The sequence below is a fragment of the Mugil cephalus genome, chromosome 10 (genome assembly GCF_022458985.1).
Source record: "Mugil cephalus isolate CIBA_MC_2020 chromosome 10, CIBA_Mcephalus_1.1, whole genome shotgun sequence".
Classification (NCBI taxonomy): Eukaryota; Metazoa; Chordata; class Actinopteri; order Mugiliformes; family Mugilidae; genus Mugil; species Mugil cephalus.
This window is the reverse complement of record NC_061779.1, coordinates 12,375,760-12,389,526: the sequence shown is the minus strand read 5'-3', so window position 1 is coordinate 12,389,526 and position 13,767 is coordinate 12,375,760. Positions and strand designations below refer to the sequence as shown.

Genomic DNA, 13,767 nt, shown 5'->3' with positions numbered 1-13,767 from the left:
TGAATATGTTTAAGAATTGTATAAATCTGACCTCTGAGGATTTTTGAAACAAAAGCAACATAAAATGCCTTATATTATCTATATATCTGCCTTCTAACTTGAGACTGAATCAAAAAGAAACTCTGTTCTCACAAACTAGTTTGGTCAGAAATTTTTAAGGCACTACGATGTAGAATTTCAAAATGAAAACTTCTGACATATTTTAAAAAGAAACTCCCTCTACTGATGCACTGCCTCAAAACATATCAGGTCATTCTGATGCAGAATACTAATAAACTAAGGCTTGAAATATGCTCTATATTTTCTCTCATTTAACCCCGAATCCAGACAGACACTCTGGGGTATCCCCTAAGATTCGACCGTCAACACAGTCCACTCTCACAGTCCTGAGGAACGGATCTTCAAGTGGTTTTCATCTCTCCATCTTGTCTGGTGGCGACTGGGGGAGAATTTGAGCTGTCTATGAATTGGTTTGAACTATCACACCCAATTACAAACAAAGCACAACAAGGAAAGAAAACTAAACATCAACAGTGTCAGAATTTATTACATCATAACGGAGTCATCATTTGTATAGAACAAGCACCTTCAACGGATATTTCATTCGTTTGTAAAACAATAGAAATCTCTAAGCAAAAACACTGGAAGACAAACAGTTTTCAGGTAGCTTCTGCTTTGGTAACTTGTGAAAGCCCTGCTCACTTATACCGATTTACTGCCGAGGATCATGTTGAGTGTTATGGCTGGTGTAGTTCAGCAGACATAGACAGGACAAATATCAATATATTAATTAAAAACAAAACTTAGTGAAAATTTGCTTTGGTAAACACATACCACAAGTAACCCGAACACCATCACCGTAACCCTAAACAATAACAGTAAATGACCGACATTCTTGAGGCTCAGAGTGTCGAAGGCATTGTGTGTTTAAAAAAAAAAAAAAAAAAACAATTTCCATGTTGTAAGAACTAGCTAAGTTACAGTAAAAAGGCTTCAAGTGTTTCAAGGGTGCACTCCCAATAGTTATTGCTCATATCTTGACTCGCCACAGGTTGTGCAGAACTGATGAAGCCACTGGGATGAGGCTTTTGTTTTAGCCTGATTGTTGGAGATTAAGGGAGTGGTCTTCAACAGTCTTGTTTGTAATAATCTGTCAAACAGGCAGGCATAATTCAAGATTTGAAGAGCTTTTTCATCATCTTCTATTTTCATTTTTTCTCCCAAACTGACAACCAGATTAAAGATGGAACTAACATGTTCGTTATTGATGAATTTCATGGTCGATTTTATAACTCAAAAAAAAAAAAAAAAAAAAACAATAAAACACATCCAAAGCCCCAATATAACCTTCTACCTGACAAATCAAACTCCAAAGATATACATTCACATTATTCACATATTCTAATAACAAAAAAAAAAGCAAAAGCAACAGATTTTCACTAAGCTTATACTGGACGGTTAAGCTTTTCACTTCAGTTCTGCTGAAAGAACAACCCTGTATTTATGTTTCCAAGCTGAGTAGTAACTGAAATGATACAAACTTCACTCAGAATGTAATACTTAACCAACTCTCCAGTAGTGCTTCCTCCATTTGATCTGGAGCGTCAAAAACTTTGCTCACACACTTTCCAGATTATTCCTTCCTGACCGGAGAGTGTGCAATCACTGAATCCCGTTTACATTGTAACTCTCTTTTCTCCACCACAAAATGAGGCATACTTAACTGATGTAAGATAAGCGAGGTTAGTAGCTGATCAGTCAGCTGACAGATATGGTTCCAGTTAAATTAAACACGGCAAATGAAGATGGTTCCAGCATCCCAAAATGTGAGGATTTCAGTTTTGTTTTGGTGACATGTATTAGGACACTGAATATTGTGGGTTCTGTACTGCTTGCTGGACAAAATAGGTTGTTAAAATTTCACTTTGTGAAATAGGGAACCAGACATTTTACATTTTTTTCATTCCACAAACAAATATGTGTTCAGTCAAGAATTTGCATCTGATAATTTCCTCACCATTTCAATGCACCATAGTGTTATGCATTTACTGGAGTGCAGTATTTGACTTAATACTGTTGGGATATTAGTCTTTATTCTCCGTTTCCTCTCATTATTTTTGTTACGGTGAATTCTGGGGGACCTGTGTAGTGGACTTCATGGACATAATTCACCGTTTAGGTAGTAATGCCAGTTATTATAAGGGTGTGTGTCACGTTGTGGTGTATGCTGGGAATGGGGAAGTAAAAGTGTGTGGTAGTTTCTGGTTTACTTAAGAAAAATATTAAATGACACGCACTTGCGTTGTCAATGTGAGAAATTGTCTCCAAGTTTCTTTACCAAAATTTCTACAACAGAATGAAAGCTGTTGGCCCTTTATTCTGCTGATATGAACCTGAAACCCTAGTGTTGGTTGTGTGCTATTAATTCTCCAAGCCACCAGATGTCGCCATGCTGCTGGAATTAATCGAACTGAATTTTCATGAAACTAAATTTGCTCATCATTGAAACAAAGTGACAACTGCGAAACTATTTGTATAACTGCGACTGCATATTTTTTTTTTAAAATATTAAACGTATACTCAGTACTTGATGTTTTAGTCATGGATTTTCCATTAGGAACAAATTGCGCTCACATCTTGGCCTTCAGCGGGGCAATGTGAAGCGAGTGAACAAACATGTCTAGGGTGGCCAGATACTCTTGCGGGTACTTCTTTAAGTGACCTGCGTGTATCGACTCCTTCCACTTCTTTGCTGTGACGTCTATCCCACGGTTGCGCCAGTAATCAATCACCTCCTCCATAGATTGTGCGTCGCACAGTGGATCGTTATCGCAATAGAAGAACAATGCAGGGGCGGTGAGCGGAGTGTTCCAAAACACATCGATGGCCAAGTTTAAGTAGTCCAGTGTTTGGCGTTTAAACATCCCAAAGTACATCATGCTCACTTCTTTAACCAGTCTCTCGCAACGAGGAAATACGGTCTTCCCTAGACCTGAACAGAGAGGGAAAAACTATTTATTAAGTTGCAACGGGAAAATAAAACATTGCTCATACACTAAATGTTGCAGTTGCCAGTGAGATGGCACATTAAGAAAACTAATGAAATGAATAAATGTGTTAATTTATGTTAATACCAACTGACCTACTGCCATCCTCTCCACAGATCCCACCACCAGGCTATCGTAGACTTGTCCTTTGATCCTCTTGATGAGCGCCTGATATTTCTGCGTGTCCTGGGACATGTGCACCAGCAGCTGAGTGAATGTGTAGCCACCGATTGAAAAGGCGTGGACAACCAGCGGGCGGGATATAAAGCGGTCACTCTGGAGCAGCTCCACCAACGTCTTCCCGCGATCCAGACCCCAGCGAGGCCACAAGAACTCTTGCACCTTATGAAAAACAAGAAGAGAGTCATTAGTTTAGTTTACACACAAGATTTAATCTTTATGCTTGAACTCTAGAGACAAATTTACACAATTCACAGTAAAATCTCCTACTGCCTGTTAAAGCGGCCTCAGTTCAGTCTCTACCAGAAAACAGGCGACGCATCTGCACGTGTCAAAGCCTGAATCTGATCTGGGAATTTGAGAGTGGACAACACAAACATTTGCAGCAATAAAGAATACAGCAGGATGCCCGTTTGGTAAATTCATGTTTCTTGTGGTGTAACTCAACCCATTTGTATGCTGTAGTAGTTATTAACTACAGAAGACCTCTTCAGAAGAGAAGATAGTTTAAATTCAATAAACCACATTAACAAATTTGCGACGAGCTGATATCCATTCACTTCACTCAGTCATTGCATGTTAAGGATTCTCAACGATACAGTGACAAGAAATAAAAATTAATATTCTGTTTGCACATTTGTACATTCTGTTTGTGGTGATGTAATTTGCTAGATGGTAGCCGACGGCTAGCCTGCTGCGGTTTTTCCAGTTGGACCGGACTTCTAAATGCGTTTTGTCAGATCTTGGCTCAAGGGATTTTCACCCTGTGCAACAACAAATGATTGCCAAATTACTGTCGAACCCCTGAAATGAAGAAACTGTACAAAAATGCTTACAATTCCTTGCAAAATACTCCACAAGACATTTTTGTTCAGTCAGCTGAATTAAACCTAAAAATCTGCATCTCACTTGTTTCAGTTCAAGTCCAATGTGGTGACATTCCCAGACCAAATCATGATTGTGTCACTGTCCTGACATTTCTCAGCCTAATTGCGTTAGCCATGGTGAATTGAAAGAGCAGTGTTTTTCCCCCTTGTCCATTGATGAGGCGCATTCATGGATGAAGTGTCTGTGGGGAAGCCAACAAACCATCAGAACTCACTGGGCCCAGCGTTTGGCTGTCACTTTGACGCGGGTAAACTGATATAGGTACAATAATATACCTTGACCTTAAATACTCTCCCTCTTAAAATGCCCCCTCTCTTATCAGCTTTTGTTGCCATTTTCAAGTCCTCTGATTGTAGAGAGCAAATAATCTCGCAGCAACCGTTGTACGGCTGATTGCACTACTGATTGTGCCATACGCTACGTTCTATGGATGTGGGTCATTTCAAACCAGGTCATGTTAAGTGAACACATCCAATGACGTGACATCAGTGCTCACAACACCATGTGCCCTTATCCAACTTATGCATGTGAAAGGTCACAACCAACTTCTCATCTCGTTTACTCTTTAACAGATGTCAGTAAACACACAGGTCTTACCTGGAATGCTTTAGCTGAGTAAAGGCAAACATATAAATTCACACACAGCTCTTTTCCTACTGTATTCACCGTTTTCAACCATCAAGTCTCCATATCCAAGTACACACAAACGGGTGTTTTACGCTTGAGCCTTTTGTACTGGTAACACTGCAGTCGGGTCCTTACCACACTCTCCACCACCAGCACGTCGAAGCCGGTGCGAAAGTAGATCTCGCAGTACTTGGCCACAGACTGGGGACGCGAACCAAGCCACGGTAGCATCAGCATGAGGGGTCTCTGCTCCTCCGCGGCGGCCTGGCTCGGGCACCCTGCGGCTGGAGGCGCAACTGGGTTCATGTATAAAGTGACATTCTTGGTGAGGCGGTGGGCAGTGACGCCTCTGCTCAGGGCGGACCGGGCCAACATAGCAGCAGCAGCTGGATCAGAAAGACGAACAGGAAGTCTAAACAAATCAGAGACACGCGGTCTATTAGCGTGACGACCCCCACAGCTAGCGCTTCCAGAGCAAATTTTTAACACGTTAGTTAAAACAAGCGTCAAAGCTAAAGGTTTAGCTGTAACAGTCACTGGCAACAAGTCGCCTACCACCACCGTAACGGAAACATGGTTACATAGTTACCACCGTGCGTTAAGTAACTTTGAGTCAGCGACAACACGGAGCTCTCAACTATTGTTGAGCTGAGTTACTAACCTGCGTTGTGCGAGAAATACTAATAAACGAAGAGGGCTCTTCCAAAACACATCTTTAACAGCAGCGAGAGTTACTGGCTGCCACTCAGCAGATTCCACTCAGCAATTACAACACGCAGCAGATGTGTGTTTGCTTTCTCCTTCTTCAATTTTCGGATGTGGGAGTGTGATCTCTGCTGGGATATCGGTGTAAATATCGGTGCCGATCGATACCGGAGTGGTGAGGTCGATATTTTTGTTACGTGGAGCTGTACTCGTCACAGAGTTCATGCGAGTGCAGCTTCTCTCCAGGTCTACAAGGCTTTAGCAAAAGGTGGGATATGGATATTTCAGTTTGACCCTCAGATCCTAGCATCACAGCAGCATCGCACAGCTGGCACTGATGCCGTTGTTGACATGCGTCGGTACGCGGAAGAGAAGACACAGTATGCCGACCCCACTTTTTCGTGGAAAATGAATGAGCCAACATGTCCCCATCTGAGCAATTTTTATATTTGTTATTACTTGCTTTGGCTTTTGTTTCATTATTTTGATCAACTGTCTTTGTGACTGACTTTATCTTCCATTGTTGTTGTACTGTTTTCATTGTTATAGTTACGTTTTTGTTACATTGTCCATTTTTCTTATTTTGCAGTAATTAACTTTTCCCCCAAAAACAACTGTGAGTATTAAAAGGGGAATTACTTATTGTCAAATTGTTTTATATTGTAATTGGTTAAAAAGTTATTTGCCTAAATTATATGTCCGGGTTTTAACATAATCAACTAAAGGCAAAATTACGAAGTTATTCAATGACCATGACGTTTCAACAGTATCTGTATCGGTATCGGTGATATTAGCGCTGTATTTACTTGAAATCGGATCGATACCAAGATTCCCAGTATCGCCGACGACTAATTTCAGGCAAACTATGCTGCCCTCATATGGACAACTCGACAAACAGCAGACCACTAAAACAAAAATAGATTTGTAGTAGGCTTTCATTGAGTATTATTGTGTGGTACTGTTACATGTTTCTATTATATTGACAACTCCATTTTAATCAGTGTGCTAGGCTAAATAACAGAAACACTTTTTGTGTTTAATTGCACAAAGATTGAAAGCACCATAAACGGCGCCCTCAAAAACGATCGTAGAGTTGAATGACAACTTTCTGACAAAAATTGAACTTTATAGGAGCCGTGAAGTTAGATGTAGTGCAGGCTTTTTATATTAGATGCATTTGTTTTCACTATTGTACTCAATTAACTAGCAAGTGGATTGTGATTTTTCTGTCAAACGTGTTCATAATTTGAACTTATTTAGACTGATTTAGATAGACTTTATTGATCCATATGGGAAATTGCTTGGTCACGGTTGCTCAGGTGCACATAAAAAAAATAATAAAAGAAATCTGCAACTAAAACCCAGTAAAAACACAGACGATACGATAACAATCAGGTGTGATCATAATCATTTAACAGTGCAGGAAATGGAATGCAAGTGTCTTGATAAGTTGTGTTATAGGAACAGCAAAAGCACAAAAGTCACATTTGATGATCTGTGCGTGCCACGTGAACTTTATTTAAACAAAATTCACTTTTCTCTCCACGTCATATCTTAATAAATCCATGGTATTGTGACTGTGTGTGAATGTTTGGTAACCTCCTCATTGTGAAGACATGTTCACATTTTAGGATTAAACGTTGCAACAATAACACGTTCTGCCTCATCGACAGCAGTTGATGTAACCTGATCTCTATGGCCACATTTCATGATCCGCTAACAAGATAAATGCAAAGAAGCGGAAAGGCCTCGCTTCTTCGTCTCTCTCATTCGTAACTCCACCCCATTTATCCAATCAGGGTTGTTAAGTGCGTTTGTCCTCCACTTTGCTTGTGCAGCTTTGTTTCTCTGTCTTCTGACTGTCCTCATTCCCAGCTGGACCCCGGTCCCTGCTGACTTTGTCTTGCCGGAGGATAATTTGTCCAAACAGAAAACCAGTTGCTCAGTGAATTCAGATAGCCGGTGTGAGGCGGCAATAATTTGGCCATGTCCCTCACTGAGCTCATGTGTTTGGCCTGTCATTGTTCCTCCCCAGTCCCTTTAGTCACGGCTGGGTTGATGCTTTCCTGTGTCCTCATCAGACACTGGGTTAATCACAGCCCTGGGCAAGATCCTATCTCCAAAAGTCATCTGAGCCTGCACTGTATTTATGTTTGTACTTATGTGTACGTAAAGCAAACTTCTCTGTGCGTTTGTTTGTTGTGTGAGTGAAGCTGGTTTTGCAAGTCGTGGTATTTACAGTCACAGGGAACTTCAGTCTTATTATGCAGAGGCAGGAGTTTTACTGAAAACATTTGTGGAGCAGCTTTATCTGTATATATGTCCTCGTTCTAAGAGAATATGGATCAATAGGCGTTTGGCAGAAAGCCTATAGAGCAAAAGTCAGTAGTGAAGAGTTTATGCAACAGAACTTTAGAGAACCCTACATTAATCAGACAGAGGCAGTTTATAGCGTCCGCCTGTGCTTTAAACTCACTGTCTCCAAATGCACCTAAAAGGTATGTGGATCAGTATCTATTTTAGACCCGTCCATGGGAATTGAATTAGGCCACGAGGTTGCTGGATTTCCCCCATTGGGTAAAAACAGCACACGTGAACATGTCTGATAACATTAAAAGTGAGGGAAATAAAGAAAGTGACTTATACAACACCATGAGGGCTACACCACAGTAACTAGTAATTCACCAAGGTCACGGGTGCACGCGTTCTCTGTTAAAAAAAAATGCACCGACACGTTCATAAAGATTGTATGCACATGTGCGCGCAAATAACCACCGACATGCATTATGCATGCGTGTTGTCGAAAGGAGAATATTCTGCTTTTGCCTGCTTCGCTTGAGACGGTTTGTGTGGCGGTTACTTTAATCATGAGTTGTAAATCACACTCGGTGGCATGTATTGATCTGTGGGACAGGTTTGTTCAGAACAGAGCACTGGTTGGTTGACGGGAGCTTCTTTCGCCCCCATGCCTTATTCACGTCTTCTCTCTTGTCTTCTCTTCTCTTTTTTAGGAGAATGAGAGGCAGCACGTTAGATCAGCGCAACAACGGCATGCAGGCTGGAGGGGGTTGTCTGGAGGAGGTGGGGTCTGTCCCATGTGTCGAGTGCCTGATGGAGAGAAGAGGGGCACAGCACACTGAGCATGAGAGGACACAGAGCGCGATGCAGACGGAGACTGCAGGCATGCAGCAGCACCGAGCGGCATATATGTTTAAAGAGGCTGCAGCAGAGCGCGCTATTGACGAGGTAAGAAAGTCGGAATTGAACGCCTGCAGCAAACGGAGCAGTTGTGTCTTAATGTTTCTTCTTAATATGCTGTTATTATCTGATATTTGCATTGCAGTGTTTGTAATGTGTGTATGGCACAAGACTTTGAAAGGTATAGATGATTTAAATGAACTGTTTTCATGTACCACGCTGGATTTCCTTTACTATAGTTTCTATATTTTTTTGCACTCACTCTGCTTGCAGCTAATAAACCCGTTTACTGCAGATGTCTCAACACTCAGCATTCAAACAGCGTGCGCTCTGACTGCGTCTTGTGAATGACTTGTTTCCCAATTTTCACCAGGTGCGTTGAGAATGAGACCCTTGAATACCTGAGATTAGGGAGATGTCGAACATGTGACCGGACAACGAGCCCCAGTGACTTCGAGGTCGAGTTTGGGGACCCCTCATCATGGTGTCTCTGTGGAATACTTATCTTCTCCTCCCCCTTTCCTTGCTTCTCCCACTTCCCGCCACAACGTTAACTGGAGAAAATGTCAAAGAAACAAACACCAACACGGGCGTGCAGGTTCTCACACAGCCACTGCGTGGACCTCACGTATCTGGCTTATCAACAGGTAATCCTGTGTTTGGATCTGAGAATGTTGGCTTCCTGGGGCCCTCTTTGAACTGGCCTTTATCGTCATCTGAGGAAACAGATAGACAAGGTGTGATTGGTGAATACAGTGACGTACAGGAGGGCACTGAGGTATCTGTGTTACATTCTAATGAGAAGGCGCTCATCATATCTAGACCGACTGGGAGTGCTACACAAAACGCTACCTACAAGGAGAGTGTACAAACAGCACGGTCAACAGGAAGTTTACCACCTGATCCGACCCAGAAACGAACATTAAAGTATCCATCAGCTGAGACCGACGCTGCATCCGTATTGCAACCTACGCAGGCTGAAGAGAATCAGCCCACATTCTCAACCTTGAGGAACGAGATGACTGATAACCAGTTACCCTCTCCTCTGTCTGGTTCACTGCCATCAGAAACACCAGAACAAAACACAACCCTGCTGCTGTCTGCTGGACCAGGTCCTGGCCCTGAGCGCCCTGAGCGCCCCGCTTCGCCGACAGCCGCTGACATCTGGTCACGGACCACAGCCGTTTCTGTTACCACACAGGGAAAAGGAAAAACACAGGACGGGATTATGTCAGTGAAAGAGACTGGAGATGGAAGGACTGATAGTACTGAGCGTATTTTGCATGGAGGAAGTGTCGGCACTGAGGCAGAAGAAGGTGAGAGAATGCGATTTAATGAGCGTGCTTTGTTACGATTGCACCATTCACCGAGAAGTCTGCAGTTGGTGATGTGAATTCTGTTGGCATACACAGATGTTTTACATTCACACAATGTAAGCTGTCACTTCTCAGAAATCCTTGTGCTAAATTGTCCTCTTTCCCTGTCTTGTTCTTGTAGCACAGACTCTCCTATTCAGTCCTCCATTACCCTTAATGTGGTTTAGTGGTTCGCCTGCACATATAGTATTTACTGTACACACACACACAAACTCACACTGGCACTCAGTTGTCAAAGTAAGCGATGTGTTGTGTCAACAAATATGTGGAGAGGAAAACTTTGACAGGACTGGGTCAAAAAAAACAAGCTGACCTGAGACCTATCCATTAAATAAATACCGCACACAGATTTCAGCCAACATTCAAGTTGTTTGGTAGCAAACAGATGTTGTAGAGAACTGGTTGAAATCCCTTATTCAAAAGCTCCCTCATCGCCTGTTTGCTGCACGTATCGACATAATTACTTCACTACTCTAATGGACCAGAAATAGGACACATTCCATTTATAACCAGAACGTTCCCTGATTCAGATGGCACCATGCAGTTCACTCTCAACGTTTATTCATCAAGAGAATTGGATTATTATTAACTGGCTGAATCGCACAATCACAGCTGGTCCTAATGCATAGTTAAATGCTTTTATAGATTATTTTACATAACATAAAACTCTTGACCATGCTTATAATAATAGCCTCGCACAATGGGAGCAACAATGAGGTCAATACTGGCTAATCAGCACACATTTCTCCCTCTCTCACTTTCACACAAACACATACACACACACACACACAACTTGCTCGTGCTCCCACTCTCTCTGTGACCCACTTAGAGGTTCCCACTTACAAGCCTGTTCTGTTTTATTATGGATTAACTTCACACACAGCAGATTCCACACTGCTGTCTGTTATGGAAAATAAAGACAGCTACGGATAAGAAATGACTTAGTGTACGCAGCCACACTGCCAGAGAAGTGGAGGTGTATTTTTGGCACAGTAATGCTAAATGAGCTAATGAGCTAACATCATTAGCGCCACGTTCCTAAGAACCGGGGTCAAATGCTGATGTTACGCTAGTATGCGACATTCACATATCGTAGACGTTAGCATACTGTCCCCATTTGCCAGATAAAACACTATACTTACCTAGCGTCGGTATTTAAAATTTGCACTTTTTTGCACATGCCAATAAGTTGTTTCATTGTGCTGTGCTGAACTTGCTTTACAGATGTCTCCAAAAATGAGGACCTGCATGTATCAAGGGCCAACGGAACAGTCTCGGTTGACCACAACTTGGACACATCTACCACGCACAGCAAAGCATCAAATCAGTCCTGGACTCCTACTTACCCAGATGACTTTACCCCCACTGAGTCTCTGCGCCCCTCTCTGCCTTTCAGCCCTGTGCTTTTGGTCCCTCTGTATTCAGACTGGAACTCTGCCCTTGCTACATGGGGATTTGCGTGGGAAGCACACATATACGGCCTTGGGTCAGTCTTCACTGCATTTGGCCTGATCTCCGTGGTCTGCCTCCTAGGCTTGCCCCTGCGGTGTCCACCAGGATGTCCTTACTTCATGTTACTGCACTTGTTCATGCTAGCGTTTGCAGGGATTCAAGCTTTCAGTTTGCTCTATGATCCTTACAGCTACCAAGAACGTCTTCCCCCTCTAGTCTCTCTGCTGCTCTCTGAATTAACACTCCCCCTTTTGATCTCAGCCTTCTCCCTCGCCTTTCTTCTTCTTTCTGTGCGCTCACGCATGCATCTCTCACTCCCACTTGCGATTACCTCATTCTCGGCATTGCCCAAACCTTGTCTGTTACTATGTATGTCTCTGTCGCATTTTGTTATCTCTCTAGGATGTGTTGGCGTTCTCGAACTTTTCCACAGTCTCCCTACTGTAATCCTGCTATTCCCGCAGAGTGTGTTTGTATGCCTCGCCATCTTTCTGTCATGCTCATACCTCATCTTCTACTGCTTATCGCATGTCAACACTAAACATATTTACAGGCTTAATGACAATGGAGAGGGTGGAGGATCTCCTGAAGTGACACGACCTACGATTTGCCCCTTTGCTAAAGAGGAGGACTGGGATAGGGCTGCAGGAGCTGGAGTTGGAACTTCGTTGTGCTTGTTAGGGTGTGGAGGGCTTCAGCTTTATGGGATCCTGCATGCCCTTGGTTTGAGTGGGATTGATGGCTATGGGTTTCAGCCTTGGCCCTGGTGGGGCTTCCAAGTAGGCTGCAGACTCTGTGAGATTGGGGTGTGTCTAGGTTTGTCTCTCATTGGCGCGCACCCTCTATTCTGCCACAACAACTCATCCATCAAGACCCTAACTCATCCACGGCCAGGGTCCTGGTCCCGCCTGTCCTGCAGCTCCCCTTCCAGAGGACTTACCTTGCCCTCTCAGGGTGGTGCAGATTCTCCCATACTCTCCTCTCCTGACTCCTGGTCCAAGCATAAGCAGGAAAAACTGGTGGTCTGTGATGTCACAAAGGGGCAGTCAGAGGCCCTTCCTCTTTGCTCAATGGCAGATCCTCCTAGAAATGGACTTGACTGTCTCCACACGCCCTCCCAAACCCATACCATTCTACCTCTTCCTATTCCCTCAAATCCTCCGCACAACCTTGAAAATATAGCTGAGTCTCAGTTGTCATCATCTGATAGTTTAGGTCTAGGGACTGACTCTACTGTGGACCTGCGGCCCCCGTCTCCCATAGACTTGTCCCGAAGTATTGACCAAGCTCTGTTCAGTGAATCCTTATTCTCTCATAGTATTTTTGGTCCGCCAAGGCTATTTCCTGCTTCTTCAAGCCTTTCCTTGAACTCCTCAAGTCAAAATACTTCAAAGCAAGGACCAAGCGCTGTGGGGAATACCTTTTACCGCACCTCTTCTTGTGGAGACGTGGATCAAGAGAATGCCCTGTCCTGTTCTTCCAGACCTTCCCAACCACACAGCAGTTTGACGCCTCACAGCAATCCACCAATATCACCAGAGCAATGGGATTGGAAAGAAAGTGTTACGGGCTCAACCCAGGGTCTGTGCAGCCATCCCAAAGAAACAGGGAAGTTTCGCTCAAATTCCTGGGCCAACAGAGGTCAGAACTTTGCCCCGAGCAACCTTCCACGGGCAATCCCACACCTGTCTTACAAGCGTTACAGAACCCTGAGCTTAGCCTCCCAGGACAGTCAGGGGTCTGGGCGACTGGGTGGGACTAAGCACCTGAGTGAGAGCAAACAGCTGGAATGGGATCTGGCTGTGCAAGCAGAGTTTGTGAATGTGTGCAAACAAATTGATGCCCTGAGTGTTTGCAGTGACACCATTGAACTGTAGAAAGCTATAAAAGTTTTAGCTAATTTATGTCTGATTTTTAATTGTATATTTGAATTGTACTATTATTGTTGTTGTTGCATTACAATATGTAGGTCACACCCTTCTTTGTAAATACTGTACAGTTGGTAAAGTATATAATCTAAACTTGGTTTTGAAAACTGACTTTGCTGCACGGTTTTCAGCAATTTCACAGTTCTCTTACCTTCGCATTATGTTCTCAATATCATAGCAGTATTCTAATTTCATTCATGAATGTCAAGAATCTACAATGCTAACCTTGTGCAAACTGCTGTCAAAATGTCGAATGAAGCAGGAAGGTGGGTTTTATTTCTATTTTTATAACTGATACTATGAACTCGACAGCGAAAATCCAAGAGTATTCATATAAAGGACAGCCCGGTGACAAACAATGTGGCC

General features: G+C 43.1%; 2 protein-coding genes across 3 annotated transcripts; one reads left to right on the top strand and one right to left on the bottom strand.

Moving 5' to 3' along the window:
* Nucleotides 1-521: 521 nt before the first annotated feature.
* On the bottom strand, nt 522-5,594 carry si:dkey-5i3.5 (uncharacterized protein LOC565091 homolog). 2 transcript variants are annotated; one of them, XM_047596585.1, is made up of 4 exons: nt 5,404-5,594; nt 4,878-5,128; nt 3,143-3,389; nt 522-2,992 (listed from the first exon to the last, which is right to left on the bottom strand). In XM_047596585.1, the coding sequence occupies exons 2-4, from the start codon at nt 5,115-5,117 to the stop codon at nt 2,631-2,633; spliced, it is 849 nt and encodes a 282-aa protein (XP_047452541.1). In that variant the 5' UTR covers nt 5,118-5,128; nt 5,404-5,594; the 3' UTR covers nt 522-2,630. The 2 variants fall into 2 exon arrangements, with proteins under 2 accessions (XP_047452541.1, XP_047452540.1); XM_047596584.1 differs by having other exon boundaries at nt 4,878-5,154; nt 5,404-5,593.
* A 1,200-nt stretch (nt 5,595-6,794) lies between these two features.
* Nucleotides 6,795-13,760, top strand: prrt4a (proline rich transmembrane protein 4a). The gene is made up of 3 exons (XM_047597132.1): nt 6,795-8,693; nt 9,019-9,961; nt 11,246-13,760. Exons 2-3 carry the CDS (start codon nt 9,127-9,129, stop codon nt 13,348-13,350), a joined length of 2,940 nt encoding a protein of 979 aa, XP_047453088.1. The 5' UTR covers nt 6,795-8,693; nt 9,019-9,126; the 3' UTR covers nt 13,351-13,760.
* The last annotated feature ends 7 nt before the right edge of the window (nt 13,761-13,767 follow it).

Bases quoted from the DNA above. Each gene is read 5' to 3' on its own strand.
- si:dkey-5i3.5 (XM_047596585.1), bottom strand. From the start codon at position 5,117: ATGTTGGCCCGGTCCGCCCTGAGCAGAGGCGTCACTGCCCACCGCCTC. The intron at 3,390-4,877 runs GTAAGGACCCGA...GTTTTTCATAAG, and splicing joins TGCTGGTGGTGGAGAGTGTG to GTGCAAGAGTTCTTGTGGCC. The intron at 2,993-3,142 runs GTCAGTTGGTAT...CTCTCTGTTCAG, and splicing joins TGTGGAGAGGATGGCAGTAG to GTCTAGGGAAGACCGTATTT.
- prrt4a (XM_047597132.1), top strand. From the start codon at position 9,127: ATGGTGTCTCTGTGGAATACTTATCTTCTCCTCCCCCTTTCCTTGCTT. The intron at 9,962-11,245 runs GTGAGAGAATGC...CTTGCTTTACAG, and splicing joins CGGCACTGAGGCAGAAGAAG to ATGTCTCCAAAAATGAGGAC.